A 25122-nucleotide genomic window follows, 5' to 3' on the forward strand; every position below is an offset into this window, starting at 1 on the left:
GCCCAAGGGGAGAGAGGCGGCGGCGGAGGCCGGGCGGGGTCAGTGTTATGCAGCACAGTACGGAGCCTCTCACTTTTCTCTATAGGACGCTGACAGCGGAAGGAAGGGTCGGGTCGAGGGTTCTACATAAAGAGCGCGTGCTAAACCTGAGGCTGTTGAGAAGTAGCCACGGGGGCAAGGATATGACCGAAGAAGCCAAAAAGCTGGCCGCCTGGGCTGCGGTAAACAATCACGTGCAGGTAGGGAGCTGATTTTGCAAGGAAGTACGTTTCTTCACTATTGTTTTTGGAACTTTTGCCTTTACCAAATATTTTTAGGCATTATAAAATTTGTATTCTGAGAAATACAGACGAAGGCAATTAGTTTTCTCCCTGACAAAAATGTGTGCGGGTTTTTAAAACAGATTTTATGGGTATCGAAACTGCCACTTGTTCTGAAGTTAGTTGAAGACTTCTGAACAGATCAATGGCAAAGGTCTCGTCCTACGCTGCGATTCTCAGCAGTACTTTCATTATTGGAATTTGATTTTGTAGTTCTTACTTTCTGATGGACTTTGATCCATATTATTAGTTAGATGGTTCCATTTGCCCTAAGAATGACCCGTAGAACTTTCTGGAGTTGTAATTTGGGTTACTGTCCTTACAAATTAAACATTTTACTGTATTCTTATTTCATTCTGTGCTAAATTAATAAGTTACTGATCAAACTCTTCACGTGTTGCTTTTTTCAGGCAACACGTTATTTTTAAGGCACAAAGCACAATTATGAAAAACAGTTGTTTGAAAATGTTTTGGCACACACACAGTTATCAGACAAACTGCTATACATATTAGATTAACTGCATTAATTGCATTAATCAACTGTACAGATATTATTTTACAGATTAACTGCATTAATTGCATTAATCAACTGTACAGATATTATTTTACTTTAGAGAAATTTGGGTTTGGTGTTTATTCTTTTTTTGGCCTCATGAATGTTCATAGAAGAAGAATTAGATTTTTATACTGAACCATTCTTGTTTTATATGCCTGTATGAAATGTTTTTGTGTCCTTTAGAAGCCAGACTAAAACTGCTTAAAAGAAAAGAGTATCTCATTATGCTGTCTAGTAATCAGGGAGTACAATTTCTGTGTTGATTTACAAAAGCAAATATTTATGCTCCTTTGTAGACTAATCATATCCTTGGAATTGGAAGTGGATCTACAATTGTTCATGCTGTACATAAATTGGGTATGTCTGTTATTCTTTTTTTGCCATAAGTATTTACAGGTGATCCTCAAATTACAACCACAATTGAACCCAAAATTTTTGTTGTTAAGTGGGTTTTGCTCCATTTTATGACCTTTCCACAGTTGTTAAGTGAATCTGATTTCCCTATTGACTTTGCTTGTCAAAATGTAATCACGTGACCTTGGGAAACAGCAAAGGTCATAAATATGAGTCAGTTTCCAAGCATCTGACTGTTTAAATGACCATGGGGATGCTGCATAGGTCACAACTGAAAAATTGTAGTATTTTTCATGGCCATTGTAACTTTAAATGAACTAAATGAACTGTCACTGAATGAACTATTGTAGTCGAAGCCTACTTGTATTGTTCTGCTTACTCAAACAGTTGGACTACCTGCTTTGAAGGAATTATTGAAGATGATCCCAGAATAGTATACTTTCCTGTTTATTAAATTGACTTCTGTCCTGCCTTTCATTCAAGGCAATATACATAGTGCTCCTTCCTTCAGGTGTTTTTCTCCACAGCAACAACCCTGTGAGGTTGTTATGCTGAGAATGAGTAGCCCAGAGCTAAGTATACTTGGTGGAGGGTAAATGGATCCAATCCACAGCTACTGCATCTCACTTCTGTTTAAATCGTATTTACAGTGTTCTTCATATATGACAGCATATACGTAGTGAACATTTGCAGTCTTCAGTTGTTATTTCTCGGACCTTTATTGGGTTATTACTACATGGGCTAGTTATTGCTCTAACACTGTAGTGAACAAAAACTAGATTGAATTCTAGAATCATTCCAGTTTAAAAATCCTTTTATGTAATATATCAATTGATTCCTACACATGATACAAACTGAAATGAAAAATTCTGGGCTCCACTCTATAACTGATATGTATTTTTAAAAAAGTCTTCAATTTCTTAACAAGTTTTAGAGTAATTGTTAATTACTTTTCAGTTGTATAATACTGTACTTTAAATGTACAGATAGTCCTTGACTTAAAACCGGTTGCTTAGTGACTGAAGTTAACAACTGACCTGAATTATGACCAGATTCATAGTTCTGATGTATGGATGGATTCCATTGCAGTTTCATGACCAGATTTTGGACACTCATCATAGTCCCATTTACAGCCATTTGCAGTGTGGTCATATTGACTATTTAATGATAATTTTGCTAAAATCCAGCACTTCCTGTTTTCAGCAAAACTGCATCTAGACTGCTGTGGCCATTGGCATATAATGGTAATGGTGAGGTAGCCATTAATATATATATATCATGTGTTGAGAACTACCTATTCATTTACACTTCTGTAAACTTTGAGGCAGTATAATGTGATGGCTATACTAAATTGGTTTTTTTTTTCATTTCAAAAATGTTAAGTAAGAATATTATATCAGATATTGTACATTAAAAGTTCGGGCCATTGTAGTATCTCTGCCGCCACATTGTGATCCAAGTGCTCAGATACACAGGTTGCGGTTACAATGTTGCAGGGAACTATTGGTCACATGACCATCATTTACATGGGGAAGCTACAGTAAATTGCTCCACTAGGTTGCTCCTGCTTGGAGCACCCCCTGTCCCCTGCCTGCATATAGCCTGTGCCAGTCCTCCCAGGCTCTCCCCCAGTCTCCCATGACTTGTGAATGATCTCTTCCAGCCTTCTCAGATCGTCCCCTGGCCTCTTGTGATTATGCAGCCTGCACAGGCCCTTCTCTGGCCTCCCCCCCTCCCCCCGCGCACTAAGACACTTCTTACCTGGGACTCCCAATATGACATCACATTTTACGACCGAATGCTAACATTGGCAATCCTAGGCCTACATCAGGAATCTTGTCTAAAAGTTCTCTTTGCGGAGGTAGGCAAGGAAATGGTTCCTTAAGTAGTCAAAGGAGAAGAATCACCTGAAGGAAGCAAAGGAGGTTGAACCTGAGCCCACAAAAATCCTCAATTCCATCTACAGCTGCCAGGCATGGTGAATTCTACCTAGTGCCTGGCAGTTCATCTGAGAAGGACATGTGTGTGTGAGAGAGAGGGAGGGGGGGAGGAGAGGAGGGAGAGACAATGAGAAAATGTACATTAACCCTTGCTGCTATTTTGGATTCAGCAAGTCTCTTTGTATCTCAAAGAACCTGATATTGCCTCAGTTTTTGTTTGAAAGTGCTTTATGTATGCTTCTCATTATTCCAGCTGTTGACCAGGGCATCTTATCTGATGTAGCCAATATAGCAGGATATAAACAAACAATGAAGCCTGTACTGAGCATTTTTAAATGGAGACCTTTGAGCAGAGATCTGTTAGTATGGATTGTTGTTAATGGTTTAAATCTTTAGTAAATTTAGTAATTTTTCTCCTACAGCTGAGAGAGTCAAAAAAGAGAATCTCAACATAGTTTGTATACCTACCTCTTTTCAGGTAAATTCTTCCTTTTAACAGTTTATTGACCATTAGTAGATCACTTGCAGTTTTCATCTTGGAAATTCCAATTCAGATTTGTAAGTTGCATTGAATTCATGGGAACTGACTTTTGAGCAGACCTAAGATCGAAGTCTTGTCTAGTCATCTCATCAACCTTCTTTCTTTGTCCTTAGCACTATGTGTGTCGCTTAGCACTATGTGTGTCACTCTTAGTACATTCCCATTCTCCTTATTGTGTCTGCAGTGGGTCATCAAGGAAAATTTCTAGAGTACTAAAGAGAAAGGCCCTAGTCAAACTTAACTGAAAATATTAAGAGAGCCTGCTGGTCTCTTGGATCAGCATTTACCATCTCTGTCTCCTAAACTCAAACCTCAAATAGATCACACACAGATCAATCAATCTATATCACAGGCCTCAAACTTGATCGCATCATGTGACTTTTTGCCTTTGTGAGCCAGGGTGGGCGTGGCCTGCACATGATGCATCCGGCCCCCAGGCTGCCAGTTTGACATCCTTGATCTACATGGATGGGTCTTTTTTTGTATATGCTTTATTTGCAGTTTGTCCCTTTAACAACCAACATATTTTGTAGACAGTGTAATGACTGGGTGTATACATTTTTATACAGTGCTAACAATTATAATACAATTGCATATACATAGTTTTTGTCTTCCAACTTCTAACCTCAATGAACTCATTATAATTATAAAATACTCTTTTATATATCAATATGTATAATACTATTTTCCCAATTTATACTCTTCTCCCTCCCCTTATTGAAGTTCTTCCAGATTCATCTCTTTATCTTCAAACAGTACTATTCTCGGTTAATGATTCTTTTATCACTTTCTCCAAAGATATATTTAAACATCAATTACATGTCTTACAATGTTTTTATTGACCCCTACTAGATCACCAATATTTTAATATTTTAAATATTACTCAAATTCTACCAAATTCCCAATATCTCAGTTTTCTGTAGATATCAATAAAACCATTTATTAATTTTAAAAAAATCCATCCCAGGGTTATGTCTCTAAATCCTCTGAATTTGTTATCCTTAAAGCTATAAATTCCAAAATATTTTGCTCACTATTAAGCATAATAATACATTTAAATATGCCTAATCACTATCTTCTACCTCCTAATGTTAGTAGGTTTATGAGTATAGTAAATTCTACCATATATCTATATATTGTTACTATTTTCCCAAATTATTTTTCTGTTTGTTTCTACTAATTTTTAATATCATCCCAGTATTACAAGATATTGTATCTCTTATCAGTCATCTCTCAGCCTTTTTTTTGAATTTAATCATTTTTTGACTTTTTGGTAATTATTTATATTTCTCTCTTGGTATCCTATATTTCTTTCTAGTATTTTTACATAATCTGAATGTTCCCTCTACATTACCCCTTATCTCCTTCTGCTGCATCATTTGGATGCCCCTCCATAACCTTTTCATTATTTTTTTCCTCTGTGCTATTGTAAGCTCTTAAGGAGTTAACTTTCTATTCTTTAAATGCTATAAATTTGTGCTTTTCCATCTTTATATTTTCTAATTCCCACCTTCCCAATTATCCAAATTTTAAAGTCTTATCTATTTTTTCTTCTGTTATTTTTCTTCTTTTGCTTCATAAAATGATCTGTCATGAGGGTCCAACTTAGCCCACTGGATTTCTTCAAATCTTTTAAATCTGTTTTTCAATAGGCACTTCCAATAAAGTTTTAATGTTTAGTGTTTCTGCTTTGCTTTATAAATCTTCAAAAAGCTCAATAGATATTTCCCAATTTGCCTGTTAAGATAAAGTCATGGTCAAGTAGGTTTGAGCTGTTGGTTACTTTCTCTCATCACTATCCTTTAAATTCTGTATATTGCAGTAATCTTCCTGCAGTAGATGGCTCCCCTGCTCACTATTTGAACATTCAACAAAGTGTAAAAGTCAAAAACAGCTGATTGACATCCAATCAGGGGTTAGACATCGGATTTAATAAAGCATTATCTCCCAATAGTCACTTTTTACAATGTATCTGGCTTTTCCAAGCTTTCTATATTTTAAATAATCCTTTAGGTTTTTCTTTTGCTTCTCAGTCTAATCTTTAATCTTCCTCTTCAGTTTTAGTCTTTAATCTTTCTCCATATACTCAATTGCCACTTTTTAAATATTTGGAGCTCATTTTTGAAGCTTTTAACATGTTAAATCTCTTAAGGTAGAAGTTGGAAATTTTCTCACCTAGTTTCACTGCTCTGTCCATGCACTGCTCCAGCACAAGATCTTAGTGTCCTGGTTGTCCCAGCTTATGACTGATCAAAAATGGCCATTGTCCCTGTTGCTCTTCAGGAGAGCTTTCTTTGGATCAGTGAAAAAAATGTGAATTCCTTGCGATCGAGGAAGCACCTCTCCTTTCTTCACCTCCCCTCCAGAGAGGCTTAACCACATAGGGTCTTCCAGCAAGCAGTTGCTGGCTGCAGTTCATGGAGCCCGATGGAGCTCTGCTATTTTCTAGCCATTTTCGCCGCAATGTCAACTGGAAGTCCTATATGGATGGGCCTTTGAAAGACTTAATATTTAAGAGATTATTGACGGTAATTGCCCCAGCAATCTATTTCTTTATGGAAACTCCCATGCTTATATATGAAGTTTTGTTGTCTTTGATTCTATGAGTGAATCTCTTTATTGGCTATAGACTATGACAAGATACATACAACAAAACAGTTTTAAAATAGGAATAAAAATAAGATGTTCAAAACATGTATCAATATGGAGAAATAATATTGCCTTTTATTTTTCCTGTAGGCACGTCAATTGATTCTGCAGAATGGCTTAACCTTAAGTGACTTAGACAGACATCCTGAAGTAAGTTGGCTGGATTATTCGTAGATTCTTTGTCCCATTGTCCAATTCTTAGTTAAAGCTTTTTGGTGATTTTAGTGTGGATTTAATCATCAACACGAAGGAAAGAAAATAGCAGAATATTTAAAACCTTGACTCTGTGTCAGGACAAAACTAATTCAAAGGTGACTTGTTTTCCCTCACCCCATAGCTCAACCAACATTCACAACTTTGTACATAAATATTTTTTGAGTCCATTATCGCCCTAAATGGCTTTAATCCAGCCACAATTTATTCAAAGATTTTCATAAATGGATAATTCCAAACATTCAGAATATAATTTAACAATACAATATATTTGATCCTAATTTTTTTCAAAGAATCTGGTTCATCATAATAGTCATATCCAACCAATAAGGAATTACCAATAAATAGAAGTGATAATTGGCATTGTGTGTATGTGTGTACGTGTGCACATAGACACACACACACACACACTTTCTCTATATATCTTTTTTACATCAATTCTATGCCACATATTTAGAGATACTATAGTTATAATGACTCTTTTGATCTGCTTAATACAATTTTTACCAATCCTCTGAAATGACACCATCTTGCCAATATTTATTAAACAATGTTGCTAGTTCTTTCCCCACAGCCTGGCCACCATGTTTTAAGATCTTTGAAGTTATCTCATCTAAGTCAGCTCTGTGATTGTTTTTAAGGCTTTTAATCATTTTTATTTCTTCAATTATAATTTCATCAATATTTACTTGAAGCGCTTATAGGGCACACTCTTCATTAAAATTGTATAGAGAGAGCGGGTTTGGCTGATTAAGAGTTTTCTGGAAATGCCCAACCCATCTTCTGCTTTGCACATCGAACAGTAAATAAATTCTAAATCTTCATAGTATCTTCAGAAATATCATTTCCAATAGATGATTTGATATAAGAATGTAATAGAAGCATGGATGTTTACTAGTTATAGTTAAAGTTATAGTGAATGTTGGTGTAAACTAAACAGATGTTGTTAAAAAAAACCTCATATTTGATTTGCTTTGTGTATTACTACTAATTCTTTTTCATGCTTTGCTAATGTTACTTCAAAAAGGAATAGTGCAATGGGTATATCTGTTTCTATGTTAATGACTTAAACTACTTGGAGGATAGTCTTTTCTTAGTTGGAGTGTATTGGAGTAGTCATCTTAATTGGGATGCCATCCAGACATATATTTCCCAAAATTGCCCTTTGGTTCTGTCAGCTGGATATTCTAGGACAGAGATGGCGAACCTATGGCACGCATGCCACAGGTGGCACGCGGAGCCATTTGGCATCTGAGTTCACCCTTTTTTAAAGCCATTTTTCACCCTCCCCAGGCTCCAGAGGCTTTATAGGAGCCTGGGGAGGGCGAAAAGAGCCTCCCCCGCCCCCCGGAGGGAACGGACTTCCTGTTTGCTCGGAGGGTTATTTTGACTGCCTCTTGAAGGTCCCTGAAGCCTTCGGAGCGCTTAAAACGATCCTCCGAGCAAACCAGAAGTCACTTCCGGTTTGCTCGGAGGGTCGTTTTGAGCGCTCCGAAGTCTTCAGAGAAGTGTCCTGAAGGTCCCTGAAGCCTTTGTAGCGCTTAAAATGACCCTCCAAGCAAACCAGAAGTGACCTCTGGTTTGCTCGGAGGGTCATTTTGAGCCATCTGAAGGCTTCAGGGAAACTTCTTGAAGGTCCCTGAAGCCTTCGGAGTGCTTAAAATGACCCTCTGAGTTCTGGTTTGCTCGGAGGGTCGTTGTGACTGCTTCGGAGGCTTCAGGGAAGCCTCCTGAAGGTCCCTGAAGCCTCCGGAGGGCTTTCGGGGGGGGAGGCTGTTTTTGCCCTCCCCATGCTCCTATAAAGCCACTGGAGCCTGGGGAGTGCGAAAAAAGCATGCAAAAATGCGGGGGGCCGTGCCTGTAGTGTGCGCATGTGAACTAGGGGAGGTGTCGCGCATTGCATTAGGGGTGCGGCACGCCTGCACACAACCCCCGTGCGTTACCCCCACTTATGGCACGCGAGCCAAAAAAGGTTCGCCATTGCTGTTCTAGGTGTTCTAGTCACAGCATATGATAGGATGGATAAGGTCATCATTGGAAGCTTTTCATGGATGTCAACTCTTTCCAACCAGATATATACCAATGAATGGACCAGATATGTACCAATGAAACAATTTCACAGTGTATTTTTGTAAAAAAAAAAAAAATGTTCCTGTGGGGATTTCCTATTATTTTCATTTTAGAATCATATATAGAGATTTTCCTAACTGCCTGCTCTTTAAATATAAAGTATTTTAACCTAGCTTCTTTCTCATATTATTGCCTGCCATAATACTTCTGCTTTTACCATTCCTCTTAGATATTCATGAGCCTGGTTTTCAGCTGGTATAACTAATACTCTAGAATTACTTTTAGGCTTGGCAAATCATTCAACAAAATTATACTGGCTGCTATGTGTTTCTATTTTTTTTTGTATTGTGTATTTTGTGTTTTTAAAGCTTTTTTTTTAAAATTTGAGCCATCTAGAATCATTTGAAAGTGAGATGGGCAGCTATATAGAATGAATAAACCTATTGATTGACTGATTGATTGAATGATATCTGCAGCCAGAAGACTTTCAAAGCAGCCACTTGCTTTTTTAAAATCTTTGACGAGTAGATTTAAAGGGCTGCCTTATTGAAAGATCTACAAAGATCTCATAGTAGAAGTGTTTTGTGGATGTATTATAAGTTGTTCTTTTTTGTGTAGTTGAATGTTGCTATCGATGGAGCTGATGAAGTTGACTCGGATCTCAGTCTTATCAAAGGAGGAGGGTAAGAATAATTTCTATTTCTGAATTCACTGATAAGAGTACAAGATAGATAAGTAGATATTATCAATCAGGTTAAATTGCTGTAGATCTCCATAAGTATATATTGGTTTTGATCTTAAGGATAAAATTTGTAGCTTTATAAGTTCAATGTCTCATTATTAAATTGCTGAGCTTTGGCTCTTACTGGATTATTGAAATAATGAGAAAAATCATGCAAGGAAATTGTCTTATCGCAGGGCACACCCTGGTCTATGTGACCAAATATTTTCTGAAATGAGGCAGACATCAAAACCAACAGATTCCAGTCTGTGTTGACATTGTGTGATTAAAACTCTTTCTTGCAGATTTAGAAATAAGACAAATAGTTGGAAAATACAACTTAGTTTTGCCACCACCCAATAAAACTTCTGCAAATATCAGTGTGTTTGTTCTGATGTTTACAAACAAAGTTCTAAAATGACATCTATAAAATACCGTGTTTCCCCGAAAATAAGACTGGGTCTTATTTTCTTTTGATCCCCGAAATAAGTGCTTGGCCTTAGTTTCGGGGAGGTCTTATTATTTTTGAGGTGCAGGAGGTGGTGAGTGGGGTCACCTCATGGCTGCTGCTGTCTAGCAATATTTTTAAGGAGGGCTTATTTTTGGAGGAGGGCTTATTTTAGCACATGCACTAAAAAACCTGTTTGGATTTATTATCCAGGGAGGTCTTAATTTTGGGGAAACAGGGTAGCAGCAATTTGAAGCACTTCTTTCAGCTGCTATGGGATGGAAAGTAGTATTAAAGGTTATCTTGCTTTAAAATGACAAAAGATTTACAGAAATATTTGTATGGATTTTATTTTATAAAGATAACTACCTCATACAATTTTCAGTGTTCATCTTTAAAAATTAAGAATTAGAGCAGTGATGGCGAACCTTTTGTGGCTCGCGTGGCAAAAGCGGAGGGAGCGGAGGGGGGTCATGTGCGGGCGTGCCACACCCATAATGCTATGTGCATGACCCCAGCATGCATTTTTTGCCCTCCGGAGCCTTCAGGGAAGCTTCCTGAAGGCTCCTGAATGCTCCAGAGGGCTAAAACCAACCCTACTAGCGAACCCGGAAGTACATTCCTGAACTTCCGGTTTGCCTGTAGGGCCGGTTTTTCGCGATCCGGAGGCTTTAGGGAAGCTCCTGAAACTTTGAAGGGTGAAAAATGATCTCAAAAGAAGGCCAAAGTCAACTGGCCAGCTTGTGTGCATGCGAGCTGGCCAGCTGACAGGGCAGTGCCTCATGTGCCCAGATAAATGGCTCCGCGTGTCATCTGTGGCACGCATGCCATAGGTTTGCCATCACGGAATTAGAGTAAATATAGGAAAAAGGTCACATATTATAGAAATATGTGTTACATGTGCACAGCTCAGTAACTCATATGGACTTCAGCAGAATTTAAGTGGAAACATGTTTATGTTTGTAAGTAATCTTTTCTTTTACTGAGGTCACCTATTTGCATGAGGCATGTTTGTGTACTAATCCTTTTATACATGCAATCTATTCTTATTTGGTTACAGTGATGATGATTTCTTTTTTTGTGATGAATTAATATGACTTGTAGATAAAGGAAAATAAAATATGCTTGGATTTAAATTTAGTTTTAACCTACTGATTAGTTTGTGTGAAGCTGTTCTTTTATTCTTCAGGGGTTGCCTGACACAGGAGAAGATAGTGGCTGGTTGTGCAAAAAGCTTCATAGTTATTGCTGATTACAGGTAAAATTATTTAATGCTCCTTGTTGTGGTTTCCCCTTTAAGAAGCTGCAGAAAGGGCTGTATTATTCATAACAGTTTTCATATTAATTTACATCAGAATTTATATCAGAATATATTCAGTCTAGTTTTACTTAAACTGTTGTGGGTTGAAATGTTGTATTATGTCATGTCCCCATGTATGAAGTTTTAACAGGATTTGGATGTAAAATGCTATTATTTAGAGATATACATAGAGTATATCCTATGTGGTATTTTTACTTTCTATAACCATCAAGTGGCAGTACTCCATTGGTTTTCTTCTCAATTAGGCCATGTCAAACCTGTCTGGATACATACATGTGAACTGGTCCCTATGTACGGTGAAGCCAGTGGTGGTCTCTAAAAGTACTTGAGCTTACATGTAACTCCAAAAATACATGTATATATTACCGTATTTTCCATCATATAAGATGACTTTTTAACCCAAAACATTGTTTCAAAAATCGGGGGTCGTCTTATACGCTGAGTATGAGAAAGGCCATACCAAAAAACCAAAACAAAACATCAACCGCTGTATAAAAAATAAAAGAATGATATTGCCGTTGATTTAAAACATGTTCATTTGAGGGGGGGGAAAAACTGGCCACCCTTCTCAGCTCGCCATTCGCTCCTCCTCCGCTCCGTCACCCCTGCCAACCTGCCCTGCCCCTTGGGGACCCAACAACTGCCTCCCCGCCTGGCTGGGCTGTTGCGCTGCTGCTAGCAGGCAGAGGAGCCGATGGGCTCGCTGCTGATGCTGGCTCAGAGCGCTCCGCTGCTGCTGGTCCCCCTCGTGCTTTGCCACCCCCATTCTCTTTGTGGGGGCCCAGCAGGAAAAATGGGGTGCTTGTAGCCCCGGAGATGGGCGCAGTAAAAGGGGGCCCACCCTTGGAAAGCATAGGACTTGGATGTCTCCCTCCTCCTCCCGGCTTGACCCTTTCTCACTTGCTATTGAGGCTCAGAAGGGACTGGCCAAGGAGAAGCCAGAGCATCGGTCGCTTCATATGGGATTGCGCTGCAGCTCCGTCCGCAGTGTGTGTGTGTGTTTGTGTGTGTGTGTGTGTAGCTCCTGCGCTGAAATTCCAACGCAGGCAGACATGTGTGCCAATGTTTCCTCTCATTTTTTTTCAGTGTGAGCGGAAAACTATCGTGTTTGAGCGGCACATTTTCATGCCTGAGCACCTGAATTTTTTTCACAGATGTCACCCAAGACAACAACGGTGTCAATGTTTATTTTAACCACCGCAGATTTTTGGGGAGGAGGCACAATGAGGACATCTAGACCAAAACTCCTGGGGTCTCCCAGCCCTTCAACTCCCACTTTCCCTGGGTTGCCCCAACTTTTCTTCTTCAGCCCAACTCCCTCCCTTGGGAGGATTCTTGGGGATCACACCTGTTTCCCCTCCCTCTCCCCCAAAACACCCCTTGCAGCCTCTCAAGATCCCTTCAAAGGGAGGGTCTCTAGCCCTCTTCACAAAGGGGAGCCAGTTCCTTCTCTCTCAGTTCCCACTCCCCTACAGGTCCCGATAGAACAAGGGGGATTATGGTGGTGGTGGGGAGTTCTTGGTCTCCTCCCAAATTCAGGGGCTGTCCCCAGAAGGGACAGAAGCTCCCCTCTTTCCTGACCTTCAAAGCCTCAAATTTGAGATTCAGAAGAAAAAGTGGAGTTTCTGAAGAAGCCAAAATCCTTTTGCCCAAATGCATCTTTTTCCACCTGGGAACTATCTTTCCTTTATGGTTTCTCACACTTCTTTTTCAAAGGCATTATAAAAAGCATTCAAAAGTATGTAATGTGTGACTTCAGTGTCTTCTTTATCAGCAACTCCTGCAATCTTTCTCACTGTTTTTTAGGCTGATGAAATTGTAAACTTTAACAAAATCCAAAATACTACAGTGTGTTCATCCCTGAGAATGAATGTGCATATATATGTATGTATGTATGTATGTATGTATGTATGCATGTATATAGTGAAGTTTCTGAAGAAGCCAAAATCCTTTTGCTCAAATGCATCTTTTTCCTTCTGGGGATTCAGGGCTGAAAATGCCTCATTTTTCCTCTTTCATTTTCTCTTTTCCTTCCCTTCCTCTTTCCATGCATCTGACTCCCATCCAGACACTGCTGGGGCGGGGGGAGAAAGGGGTCTGGCTGCGGTTTGCCACCTCGGCTACAATTGGGGAACGGGGGGTCCCTCTCCACCCAACTGGGGGGATGTGGGGAGGAAGGGGGAGGAGACCACGCAGAGATGGAGGCTGTTGGAGGCTCTGGAGACCTGGCAGCTTTCTTCCCCCCTCCCCCCCAGCCTCCCCCTCCCAGCCTCCTCCTTACTGGGAGTCTCCTTTCCCCCTTCGCTTCTGGGGATCCGGGCCAGCGCCCCCACCAGCAGCATCAGGGGGAGCCCAGCAAAAGCCATGAATGCTGCCCCACAAGCGCCCCAAAGAGAGATGAGAAAGACGCCGATGCTTTCAGCCCCAGAGGCAGATTGGTGGGTCTGGATTGGGTGGGGGGAGGAGGAGTTTTCCTCGGACTTCTGGGTGTGTCCAGAAAGACAAGGAGGACCAATGGAGCATCATCGGTCTCTGGGCAGAGCCTCCCTTGACTTCACCCAATAGAGGAGATAGTTCGGCGCAGAGACGAAGCTCAAGTTGGTTATTCAGCCCAAGAGTCTTTAAAAAGCACTGTGCGGCAGTTGGAAACTGCTGCCCGGTGCTTTTTTGTCACGTGCGTGGCTGCGCAGCTTAGAGGGAACATTGGTGCATGCACCCCCCCCATCTTAATCACATTAATTTAGTAGTCTGTCTCATATGATGCGCGATGTTGGTTTCTGTGGAGGGCCTATCATTAAAAGTTTGGTGACTGAAATAATAGTCAAGGAGAGCTGAGCCAGGGATTAAAAAGAAACAAGCTGAACCTTCTCATATAGTGGAGTTCCATAGGTAATCAAAACAGCCTTTCCTGATCTGCTTTTGGGACCTGCCTGACACAATACAGCTGGAAGGTACAGGTAGGCTTCCACTTACAACAGTTCCTTTAGTGACCATTCAAATTTACATCCTCACTGGAAAAACTTTTCAGAGTTAACAACCTTTGTAGCATCCCTCATGGTCAGGGGATCAAAATTCAGATGCTTGGCAACTGGTTCAAACTTATGATGGTTGCTGTGTCCCCCCACCTCACCCCTGTCACCAGAAGAAGCCAACCCAACTCGTCTAGGGTCCGGTTTGGGGAAGGGGAGTGTTGGAAGGAAAAACCATCTGGTTCAGTTCCAAGGAGAATGGCGGAAGAATGGCACTGGAAATAAAATGGAGGCTGATTGGCTATTTGGTGTGTCTCAGAAGAGGGGTAGTCATCTTATACACCCAGTCGCCCTATACGCTGGAAGATACGGTGTAACTCATTTACAAGTAGTTACTCGATTTATAATTTATGGACTTCAGTAAGGCTTTTGATAAGGTAGACCATAACCTACTACTATAAAGTAGAAGAATGTGGGTTAGACAGCATCACTACCAGATGGATTCGTAACTGGCTGACCAACCGCACTCAACGTGTAGTCCTCAATGGAACTGCATCTACATGGAGGGAAGTATGCAGTGGAGTACCCCAAGACTCTGTTTTAGGCCCAGTACTCTTCAACATCTTCATCAATGATTTGGATGAGGGAATAAATGGGGAACTCATCAGATTTGCAGATGACACCAAGCTGGCAGGAATAGCCAACACTCCAGAAGAGAGGCTTAAGATACAGAAGGATCTTGACAAACTTGAACATTGGGCACTATCTAATAAAATGAAATTCAATGGTGAAAAGAGTAAGGTTCTACATTTAGGCAACAAAAATGGAATGCACAGGTACAGTATAGGTGTTACCTTGCTCAGTAGTAGTAACTGTGAAAGGGATCTTGGAGTCCTAGTGGACAACCATTTAAATATGAGCCAGCAGTGTGCAGCAGCTGCCAAAAAAGCCAACACAGTCCTAGGCTGCATCAACAGAGGGATAGAATCAAGATCACGTGAAGTGTTAATACCACTTTATAATGCCTTGGTAAGGCCACACTTGGAATACTGCATTCAGTTCTGGTCGCCACGATGTAGAAAAGATGTGGAGACTCTAGAAAGAGTGCAGAGAAGAGCAACAAAGAGGATTAGGGGACTGGAGACTAAAACATATGAAGAATGGTTGCAGGAACTGGGTATGTTTAGCTTAAGAGAAAGAAGGACTAGGGGAGACATGATAGCAGTGTTCCAATATCTCAGGGGTTGCCACAAAGAAGAGGGAGTCAAAAACTATTCTCCAAGGCACCTGGGGGTGGAACAAGAAGCAATGGGTGGAAACTAATCAAGGAGAGAAGCAACTTAGAACTGAGGAGAAATTTCCTGACAGAACAATTAATCAGTGGAACAGCTTGCCTCCAGAAGTTGTGAATGCCCCAACACTGGAAGTCTTTAAGAAGATGTTGGGTAGCTATTTGTCTGAAACGGTATAGGGTTTCCTGCCTAGGCAGGGGGTTGGACTAGAAGACCTCCAAGGTCCCTTCCAACTCTACTATTGTATTATAATGACAATTGTACTGGAAAATTGCTAAGCAGTACAGTTATTAAATAAGGCATCACATAACTGGACCCAATTTTAAAACCCTTTTTTGTCATGATCATTAAGTGAGACATCAAGTGACTGTGACTTGCAACTTTCCCTTTCGGCTTCCCCATTGAATTTGCTTGTTAGAAGCCATCTGGAAGATCACAGGTGGAAATCAGATGATTGCAGGATGCTACAATTGTTGTAAGTGAGAGATAGTTGCCAAGTGCTCAGATTGTTATTCCTGCAAAGGTTATAAGTGCGAGGATTGGTTGTATATTGGAAGTGCCATCGGAACTTCAGGTGGTCGCTAAATGAGTGGTCATAAGTGAAGGACTATATTAACAGTCAATATAAAAACATGCATATGTATTATGTATGTAAAATGTTCTCATGCTGGCATAATGTTGTTTACTCCTCTGTTTCCTCAACACTCTGCTATATAATGAATTGCTCACCCTCTCAAAACAACTGAGATGTTGGTTATAATCAACATTGTCCTAGATAGTTAAATGTACAAATCTGAAACTGTTGAGCATTTGACTTTCGGTTTATTAGTACTGTTTAAAGACAGTGTGTTTTGGCTTTCAAAAGTAGAGTCAGGATATCTCAGCAAGTGTAACCTTGTTTGCAGATTCCTACTGCTATTACTATCATAACAGTAATGTACATCTTCCTTTAACCCATATTCTTGTAGAAAAAAGTCTAAAAACCTTGGAGAACAGTGGAAGAAGGGGATTCCTATTGAAGTCATCCCAATGGCCTATGTGCCAATCACTAAGCTTCTGACCAATAAATTTGGAGGTGTTACAGAGTTGAGGATGGCCGTCAATAAAGCTGTATGTATACATTTAAAAAGTGGATAATCTGTATGGTGTATAGAAACAATTATTGATTTTTTTCCTTTTCAGAGTGGGTGGACAGGTAAACCTTTGCTATTAATACAGGTGAAACTCAAAAAATTAGAATATCGTGCAAAAGTTCATTTATTTCAGCAATTCAACTTAAAAGATGAAAGTACCGTGTTTCCCCGAAAATACAACTTGTCCCGAAACTAAAGCCTTGCCACATTTTTCGCGTGGCCAAAAATATAAGCCCACCCCCGAAAATAAACCCCCTGGACAACCCCCCCTCCAGCCAGGCAGAGCACCGCTCACTAACCTAGCGTTATCCCGAAAGCGCTAAGTCGCAGGAACCGGGGGGGGGGAGCGCTCACGTTGCTTGCCGCCTTCCGGATACCGCTAGGTTGGGGAGTGGTGTTCTGTCTGGCCAGAGGGGAGAGTTGCCGGGCGGCTGCTCCCTTGTGAACTGGCTCCCGAAGAGCCGGGCACAGCCTCAAGGGCGAAGTAGCCATGAGGTAATCATGCTCATGAGCAGCCGCCCGGCAAATCCCCTCTCCAGCCGGGAAGAGCGCCATTCACTGACCTAGGGGGTATTCCTAAAGTGTCAAGTCATGTGGTGCTCTGCCCATCCCCCAGCTCCCGCAGCTTGGCACATTCGGGATACCCCCTAGGTCAGTGCATGGAGCTCTGCCTGGCTCGAGAAGGGGTTTGTGCGAGTGCCTGTTCCGCCCGCAGCTTCACCAAACCCTTGCGCAGCTTTCCCAGGCCACCGCCGCTGGCCGCTGCTGCCCGCCGCCGCTCCGCTCCGAGCATAACTTCCAAACTCCAAAACTTGGGGCCGAGTCTTCCAGCATCGGCCGCTCTAGGAGTGCTCTCTATGGTGGGCTGGCTGCTGGAAGACTGTCCGGAAGACTCTCTGTCCGGCAGCTGGCCCACCATAGAGAGCACTCCTAGAGCGGCCGATGCTGGAAGACTCGGCCCCGAGTTTTGGAGTTTGGAAGTTATGCTCGGGGCGGTGGCGGGCAGCAGCGGCCAGCGGTGGTGGCCTGGGAGAGCTGCGCAAGGGCTTGGTGAGACTGCGGGCAGAATAGGCGGTCGCGCAACCCCCTTCTCCAGCCGGGCAGAGCTCCATGCACTGACCTAGGGGGTATCCCGAATGTGCCAAGCCGCGGGAGCTGGGGCAGAGCACCACATGGCTTGGCGCCTTAGGGATACCCCCTAGGTCAGTGAATGGCGCTCTTCCCGGCTGGAGTGGGGATTTGCCGGGCGGCTGCTCGTGAGCATGGTTACCTCATAGCTACTTCGCCCCTGAGGCTGTGCCTGGCTCTTCGGGAGCCAGTTCACAAGGGAGCAGCTGCCCGGCAGCCCCAAAACAATAAGCCCTCCCTGATAATAAGCCCAAGGGCATATTTCGTGGGGCAAAAGAAAATAAGCCCCTGTCGTATTTTCGGGGAAACACGGTAATATATGAGATAGACTCATTATATGCAAAGCAAGATAGTTCAAGCCGTAATTTGTCATAATTGTGATGATTATGGCTTACAGCTCATGAAAACCCCAAATCCTCAATCTCAGAAAATTGCAATCAATAAAACAAGGATTGGACATAGAACAATATTGTACCTCTGAAAAGTGTAAGTATGCATATGTACTCAGTACTTGGTTTGGGCCCCTTTTGCAGCAATTACTGCCTCAATGTGGCATGGCATGGAAGCTATCAGCCTGTGGCATTGCTGAGGTGTTATGGAAGACCAGGATGCTTTAATAGCAGCCTTCAGCTCTTCTGCATTGTTCGGTCTCATGTCTCTCATCTTTCTCTTGGCAATGCCCCATAGATTCTCTTTGGCAGCGATGGCGAACCTTTTTTGGCTTGCGTGCCATAAGTGGGTGGAGCGCAGGGGGGTCGTGTGCGGGTGTCCCGCACCCATAATGCAATGCATGACCCTCCTAGTGCACATGCGCGCACTACGGACACGACCCCCCATTTTTTTCATGCTTTTTTCGCCCTCCCCAGGCTCTAGAGGCTTTATAGGAGCCTGGGGAGGCCGAAAACAGCCTCCCCCACCCCCCGGAAGCCCTCTGGAGGCTTCAGGGACATTCAGGAGGTTTCCCTGAAGCCTCCAGAGCAGTCAAAACGACCCTCCGAGCAAACCAGAAGTCACTTCCGGTTTGCTCGGAGGGTCGTTTTGAGCGCTCCGAAGGCTTCAGGGACCTAAGCCTCCGGAGCAGTCAAAACGAACCTTCGAGCAAACCGGAAGTCCGTTCCCGAATTTCTGGTTTGCCCGTAGGGCTGGTTTTTTGCACTCCGAAGGCTTCAGGGAAGCTCATGAAGCCTCCGGAGAGCCTCCGAGGGGGCGGGGGAGGTTCTTTTCGCACTCCCCAGGCTCTTATAAAGCCTCTGGAGCCTGGGGAGGGCGAAAAATGTCTTTAAAAAGAGGTGAACTCAGCTAGCCAGCGTGCAAATGCGCGCTGGCCAGCTGACAGGGCAGCGCCTCGCATGCCTGACAAATGGCTCCGCGTGCCAACTGTGGCACGCGTGCCATAGGTACGCCATCACTGCTCTATAGGGTTCAGGTCAGGCGAGTTTGCTGGCCAATCAAGCACAGTAATCCATTGAGCCAGGTTTTGGTGCTTTTGGCAATGTGGACAGGTGCCAGGTCCTGCTGGAAAATGAAGTCAGCATCCCCATAAAGCTCGTCTCCGGAAGGAAGCATGAAGTGCTCCAAAATCACCTGGTAGACGGTTATGTTGACCCTGGATTTAATGAAGCACGCTGGACCAACACCAGCAGATGACATGCTCCCCAAATCAACACAGACTGTGGAAACGTCACACTGGACTTCAAGCATCTTGCAGTGTGTGCCTCTCCATTCTTCCTCCATACTCTGGGTCCTTGGTTTACAAATGAGATGCAAATGTTGCTCTCATCAGAAAAGAGGCCTTTGGACCACTGAGCAACAGGCCAGGTCTGTTTTTTTTAGTCCAGGTAAGATGCTTCTGACCTTGTCTGTTGTTCAGGAGCAGCTTGACAAGAGGAATACAACATTTGAAGCCCATGTCCAGGATCCGTCTGTGTGTGGTGGCTCTTGATGCACTGACTCCAGCCTCAGTCCACCCCTTGTGAAAGTCCCCAACACTTTGGAATGGCCTTTTCCTGACAATCCTCTCCAGGCTGCGGTCATCTCTGCTGCTGGTGCACCTTTTTCTTCCACACTTTTCCCTTCCACATAACTTTCTATTAATGTGCTTTGATACAGCACTTTGGGAACTTCCAACTTCTTTTGCAATTACCTTTTGAGGCTTTCCCTCCTTATAGAGGGTGCCAATGATGGTTTTCTGCACAACTGTCAGGTCAGCAGTCTTTTCCATGATTGTGATTCCTACTGAACCAGACTGAGAGACAATTGAAGGCTCAGGAACCCTTTGCAGGTGTTATGACTTAATTAGCTAATTAGAGTGGGTCACTTTGAGCCTAGAATATTGCACCTTTTCACAATATTCTAATTTTCTGAGATTGCGGATTTGGGGTTTTCATGAGCTGTGCTCTATAATCATCACAATTAGGACAAATCACGGCTTGAACTATCTTGCTTTTAATTACTGTAAATTGCTAGCTTTGCAGAGGTTCCTTCCAGTTTTTTCACTTATTGTAAACCTTGAGATTGACTTTTAAAATACTGTACTCGCTCCTAGCTGGCTTCTACTAGCACATTTCAGAGAGCTCAGACCAAGATAATCTTTCCCACCTCCTTTCCATTTGCAGGAAGGGATATTATAGCATATTGACTCTTTTGAAAATGGAGATAGAACTGGGCAACAGTACTATGCCTAGCAAGCGGTGTATTCTCTACAAAATATCTCATGCAGGAACACAATTACTATAAAAAGTAAAATTGATTCTGTTGAGGGACCAAAAGCCTATTGTAATTTCCCCAAGTTCAAGAATTTTAGTTTAGGAATAATTTTAACCAGCCTATGCCAGCTCAGTGCCCTTCAGATATTTTGTTTTTGAAATGTTTAATTTGTGCAATGTCCAAATTCTTTAGGAAGCTAATGGTAAGACACAGTAAAATATAAGCTAAATAAAGCCATACATAATAAAAAATAAACATATAAAATCAAACTCTCGTGTAAATAGGCAATAATAGAATATGACTGTCATTCAAAAATGTAAGAACTAGAACTGTTGAAAGGCCTGGACAAATTGATAAACACTTTCTTTGGTGCTGAAAGGACATATAAAGAACAGTTATGGAATTGGGTATGTCTAATCTAGTGAAAGAAATGACTAACAGTGTCATGATAGCAGTGTTCCAATATTTGAGAGGCTACTATAACAAATGGGGGTTTCCAAAGTACCTGAAGATAGGACAAGAAACAATGGATGTAAACTAATCAAGGAGAGCAGCAATCTAGAACCAAGGATAAATTTCCTATCAGAACAATTAACCAATGGAACGGCTCGCCTTCAGAAATTGTAGCTGCTTCATCACTAGCGGTTTTTAAGAAGGAATTGGTCAGCCAAATGTCCAGAATGGTATAGGGTCTCCTGCTCAATCAGAAGGTTGGACTAGAAGACCTCAAGAGCCCCTTCCTATCTGTTACTCTGATAAGCAAAGAGGATAGATATTTTTGTTCTGCATGTTTGCTTTTTAATCTGTTGTTTTATGCGTAAGTGTTACACTACATCAGGGCTGTCAAACTCGCAGGCCGGATGCGTCATGCGCTGGCCACACCCATGTTTGTGGTTTAGTGAAGGGGAAAAAAGACCTGATACGTCATGTGATGATGCAACTTTGACACCCCTGCACTACATTAACATATCTCTGTATGACTTTTGCAGGTTAGCCCTCTTTAGATAAATATTCACATGCAGATGTGTCTGATAGGATTTATATCTCAAAATATAAATTGTGCATAATATTTTTACTTTTTGCTTGCTAGGGTCCTGTGGTGACAGACAATGGAAATTTTTTATTGGACTGGAAATTTGATAAAATTCATAATTGGAATGAAGTGAATGTAGCAATCAAGATGATACCAGGTAGCCTTAATACACCATTTGGTTTTAATAGTGTAAAGGATTAATTTGTAGGTCTCTGAATTATTGTAGTACTTTCAAAAGCAAACTCCTTATGTATTCAAATTCTTACGATTGGAGTAAAATTATAATTTTTAAAGATGAAATTTATTTTTTTGGTTTAGTTCTATAAAATCTGTACTAAGCTGATAGATAAAAAATGATTTTTTTCAAATTATAACCAAAAATGGGAGGCACGTTAGTAAAGGATTTATGAACATTACTGCATCTGTGGGTGGCAGTATTGTCTCACCAAAATAAGTCATGTCAGCAATGCAGAATTTAGTATTTCCCCTCATTTTCTCCAGCTGATGGCGCAGGAGGGTCCAGGAGTGGGTTGCTCAATCCTTATTTACCCAGAGACTGAGTCAAAATTTAAGCTACGCCTCCAGCTTCCTCCGCTGATATCCAATTTCCGACTCAGTCTTGCCGGAAAAGATGTAAAAAAGCCTTTGCTGTTAGTGAAAGTTGGCTTTCTTTCCTAGAATAGTTTGAAAATTTTTTCTTTTACTTAAATTGATGTCGCTACTGGATGGAAGGTGTCTGAACTTGGCTCACAAGTTCTTTCTTCCACCTGCTTGTGCTAGAGTAGCTAATTGTATGGGCTAGACCCTGCTAGAGGTCCCAGGTTTCTTGCAGGCAAGCTCCGGTTGGGCCGGCCATCAGAATCCATTGCGGCTCCGTTTAAATTGCTTCCGATTACTGGCTCGTGAGCGGGCCAGGGAGGTTACCCTGCGTTGCTGCTGGCTGTCAGAGGCTGCAGCAGGCAGACATCGAGGCTGTGAGTGCGATGAGCGCGTGTGCAGCACGCCGGCGTTCCTGCATAGCTGCAAACGGTCCAGAATGACAGGAGGGCGCGATCGGCTCTGGCTGTTAATTGCGGAGGCCTGCGCGGCCGACTGGATGATCTTGGGGCCGTTTGCTCACCCGCACCATTGGTTTTTGTCCAGAGGCTTCTCCCTCATGAGTATGGGGCCCTGGGGCGGCCATTTTGGGAGAGCTCCTTGGGTGGCGGCCATCTTGGGAAGGTCCTCGTAGTGGTGGCCATTCTGTTAGTGGCCATGAGGCGGCACCCATTTTGTTGAACCTCCGGGGAGAGTCACATGGTTGGCAGCCATTTTGTTTCCCCCTTTTCTCTGCCACGAGGCTCATTATGACTGCAGGCCTCCGGTACCCTCACTCTCGGAGGTGGAGGACGAGGAAGGCGAGTACCATCTGCCTACACACATTATGCCTGTTCCTGACCCGGAGCATAGGCACCAGCTGGCACCCAGGCCTGCGCCTAGTCATGACATTGGTGATTTTGAGGACTTACCTGATAACATTCAATCTCTTATTCATCGAGCCATTGCACATGGTGTAGCCCTCCAGGGTCGGCCTTCTGACCAGGCGGACGCAGAGCTGATGGAGGTGAAGTGCAGACGCATCCAGGATCCGGTTGCTCGATCAGACAGGATGCAGAGAGAGGTCTCCCCTTCACTGAGGAGTGAGGTTTCACTCCAGGAAGAGGAAGAGCAGAAGGAGACAGAGCTTTCTGATGATGAAGATTTGGCACTGGATACTCCAGCCTTTGCTCCTAATTTGTTCCATTACTTGCTATTTAAAGCCAGGAGCACCGCAGCCGATGAAACGGAGGATGGCAAACAGAAGGAGAAGGAGACCGCAGCCGAGGCCTCAACTTCCAAGGCAGTGCCTAAGAAAAAACGTTTCTTTGTGGAACCCACAGCGTGGAAAGAGGATATCCCTGCATCAAAACTGTTTCTGGATGTCATTCAGAAGCAGTGGGCCAAGCCAGGTACTTTCCCCACCCCGAGTGGGAATGACAGATGGTTCTATAATATGGATCCTCATTTCTCCCAGGCATTACATGTTCTGGAGGTGGATGCCCCTGTGGCCGCCCTGGTATCCCCAACTCCCATGGTGGCAAATGATGTAGCCGACAATCTGAAGGCAGAAGATAAGAGGACTGAACTGGCATTGCATAAGACCTTCCTGGTGGCAACATGAGCGATCAAGGCCGCTTCCTCTGCTTCTTTCTTCAATCGTGCCATGCTGATGTGGCTTGAACAAATGCAGGAGTGTGTCCCAGCACAATGTGAGGCTGCTTCAAGACATCAGCAAGGTCATGGCTACAACTCATTTTCGGCAGATGCTACCTTGAACGCTGCTAAGTTTGCCTCTGGGGCTCTTTCTTCCTCTGTTTCAGCTAGGCAGATGGTGTGGCTTCGAAACTGGCAGGCGAAGGCCAAAGCGAAGTGGAAGCTGGTGGCAGGCCCGTATGCGGGGAAAAAACTGTTTGGCGAGGTTCTGGACCTAATCCTCATTGAGGATAAGAACAAACGTAAGGTTTTGCCTGCCACGACTAAGAAGCAGGAACACAAGTATATACCATATACATGTAGGGCGCCCTATAGGGGTACTGACACAGACTATCATTATCAGCCTAGGAATTTTCAGCCACGTCAGGACAGGGGGCAGGATAGGTTGTCTTACAGGGACAGGTCATGCTTCCAACCCCAGGGTAGGCGGCCCTTTTGGGGGGTGGGGGTGGATGCCCCTTCCACCGGAATAAATGAGCGGGTTTGGACGGCTCCCATTGGTGGTCGGTTGGCGTTGTTTGCCGACCGATGGGAGAGTATTACTTCTGATCTGTGGGTCCTTAACACGGTGAAGTTTGGCCTGCGACTGGAATTCCTATCCGTCTCTCCGAATTCTTTTTGTATGTTTATGTCCTCCAAGTGCGCACTTAAGTGACAGCTCATGCGCCAGGCAATTGACCACCTGGTGGAGATCCAGGTGGTGGAGGTGGTTCCTCAAGAGGACCGGGGCAGGGGTTTTTATTCCAACCTCTTTGTAGTTCCAAAATCTTCTGGGGGTTGGAGGGCGATCCTTGACCTTAAACGGTTGAACTGTTACTTAGTTTACAAACGCTTCAAGATGGTATCCCTTTGTTCCATCCTGGAAGGCATCAGGGAGGGCGACTATCTCATGTCCATTGACTTGACAGAGGCTTACCTTCATGTAGCTATCCCCTCTGAACACAGGAAGTTCCTTAGGTTTCCTTACGCTGGTGAACACTACCAGTATAGAGCTCTTCCCTTCGGCCTTGCCTCGGCACCCAGGACTTTTACAAAGATCCTGGCAGAACGGTTCCCATCAGGCTTCATAGTTATTTAGATGATATCCTCCTCAAGGCAGAGTCGCTGGAGAGGTCCCTTCAAGACCTAAACCTAACAGTGGAGACCCTGCAGAGGTTTGGGTTCTCAATAAACTTCCAGAAGAGCCACATGCGACCATCTACCAGACTGTTGCATTTGGGAGCAATCATAGATTCCTCCTCCGGTATGGTTTTCTTGTCCCAGGATCGTAAGGCTAGCCTGGTAAAACTAGTCAACCAGGTGCAGAGAGAATGCCGTGTACCCATAGTTACCTTATCCCAGTTGTTGGGGAAGTTGATTTCATGCATAGATCTTGTTCCATGGGCGAGGCTCCATGCTAGAACCCTCCAGCGGTTCTTGTTCCCGTACCAAAGGAG

General features: G+C 43.0%; 1 protein-coding gene across 5 annotated transcripts in view; it reads left to right on the forward strand.

Moving 5' to 3' along the window:
* Window positions 1–25122, forward strand: part of RPIA (ribose 5-phosphate isomerase A) — a 29417-nt gene that overhangs the window by 1413 nt on the left and 2882 nt on the right. For 4 of the 5 annotated variants that reach the window (XM_081931873.1, XM_081931875.1, XM_081931874.1 and 1 more), the window contains exons 2-9: window positions 86–239; window positions 1173–1233; window positions 3593–3648; window positions 6451–6510; window positions 9262–9326; window positions 11002–11070; window positions 16363–16504; window positions 21452–21551. In XM_081931873.1, the coding sequence (XP_081787999.1) occupies window positions 183–239; window positions 1173–1233; window positions 3593–3648; window positions 6451–6510; window positions 9262–9326; window positions 11002–11070; window positions 16363–16504; window positions 21452–21551 (610 nt within the window). In that variant the 5' untranslated portion in view covers window positions 86–182. Of the gene's footprint in view, window positions 1–14; window positions 240–1172; window positions 1234–3592; window positions 3649–6450; window positions 6511–9261; window positions 9327–11001; window positions 11071–16362; window positions 16505–21451; window positions 21552–25122 lie in introns of those variants that run through there. The other variant, XM_081931872.1, reaches the window with a different exon arrangement.

The sequence above is a fragment of the Natrix helvetica genome (genome assembly GCF_964273705.1).
Source record: "Natrix helvetica genome assembly, chromosome: Z".
Classification (NCBI taxonomy): Eukaryota; Metazoa; Chordata; class Lepidosauria; order Squamata; family Natricidae; genus Natrix; species Natrix helvetica.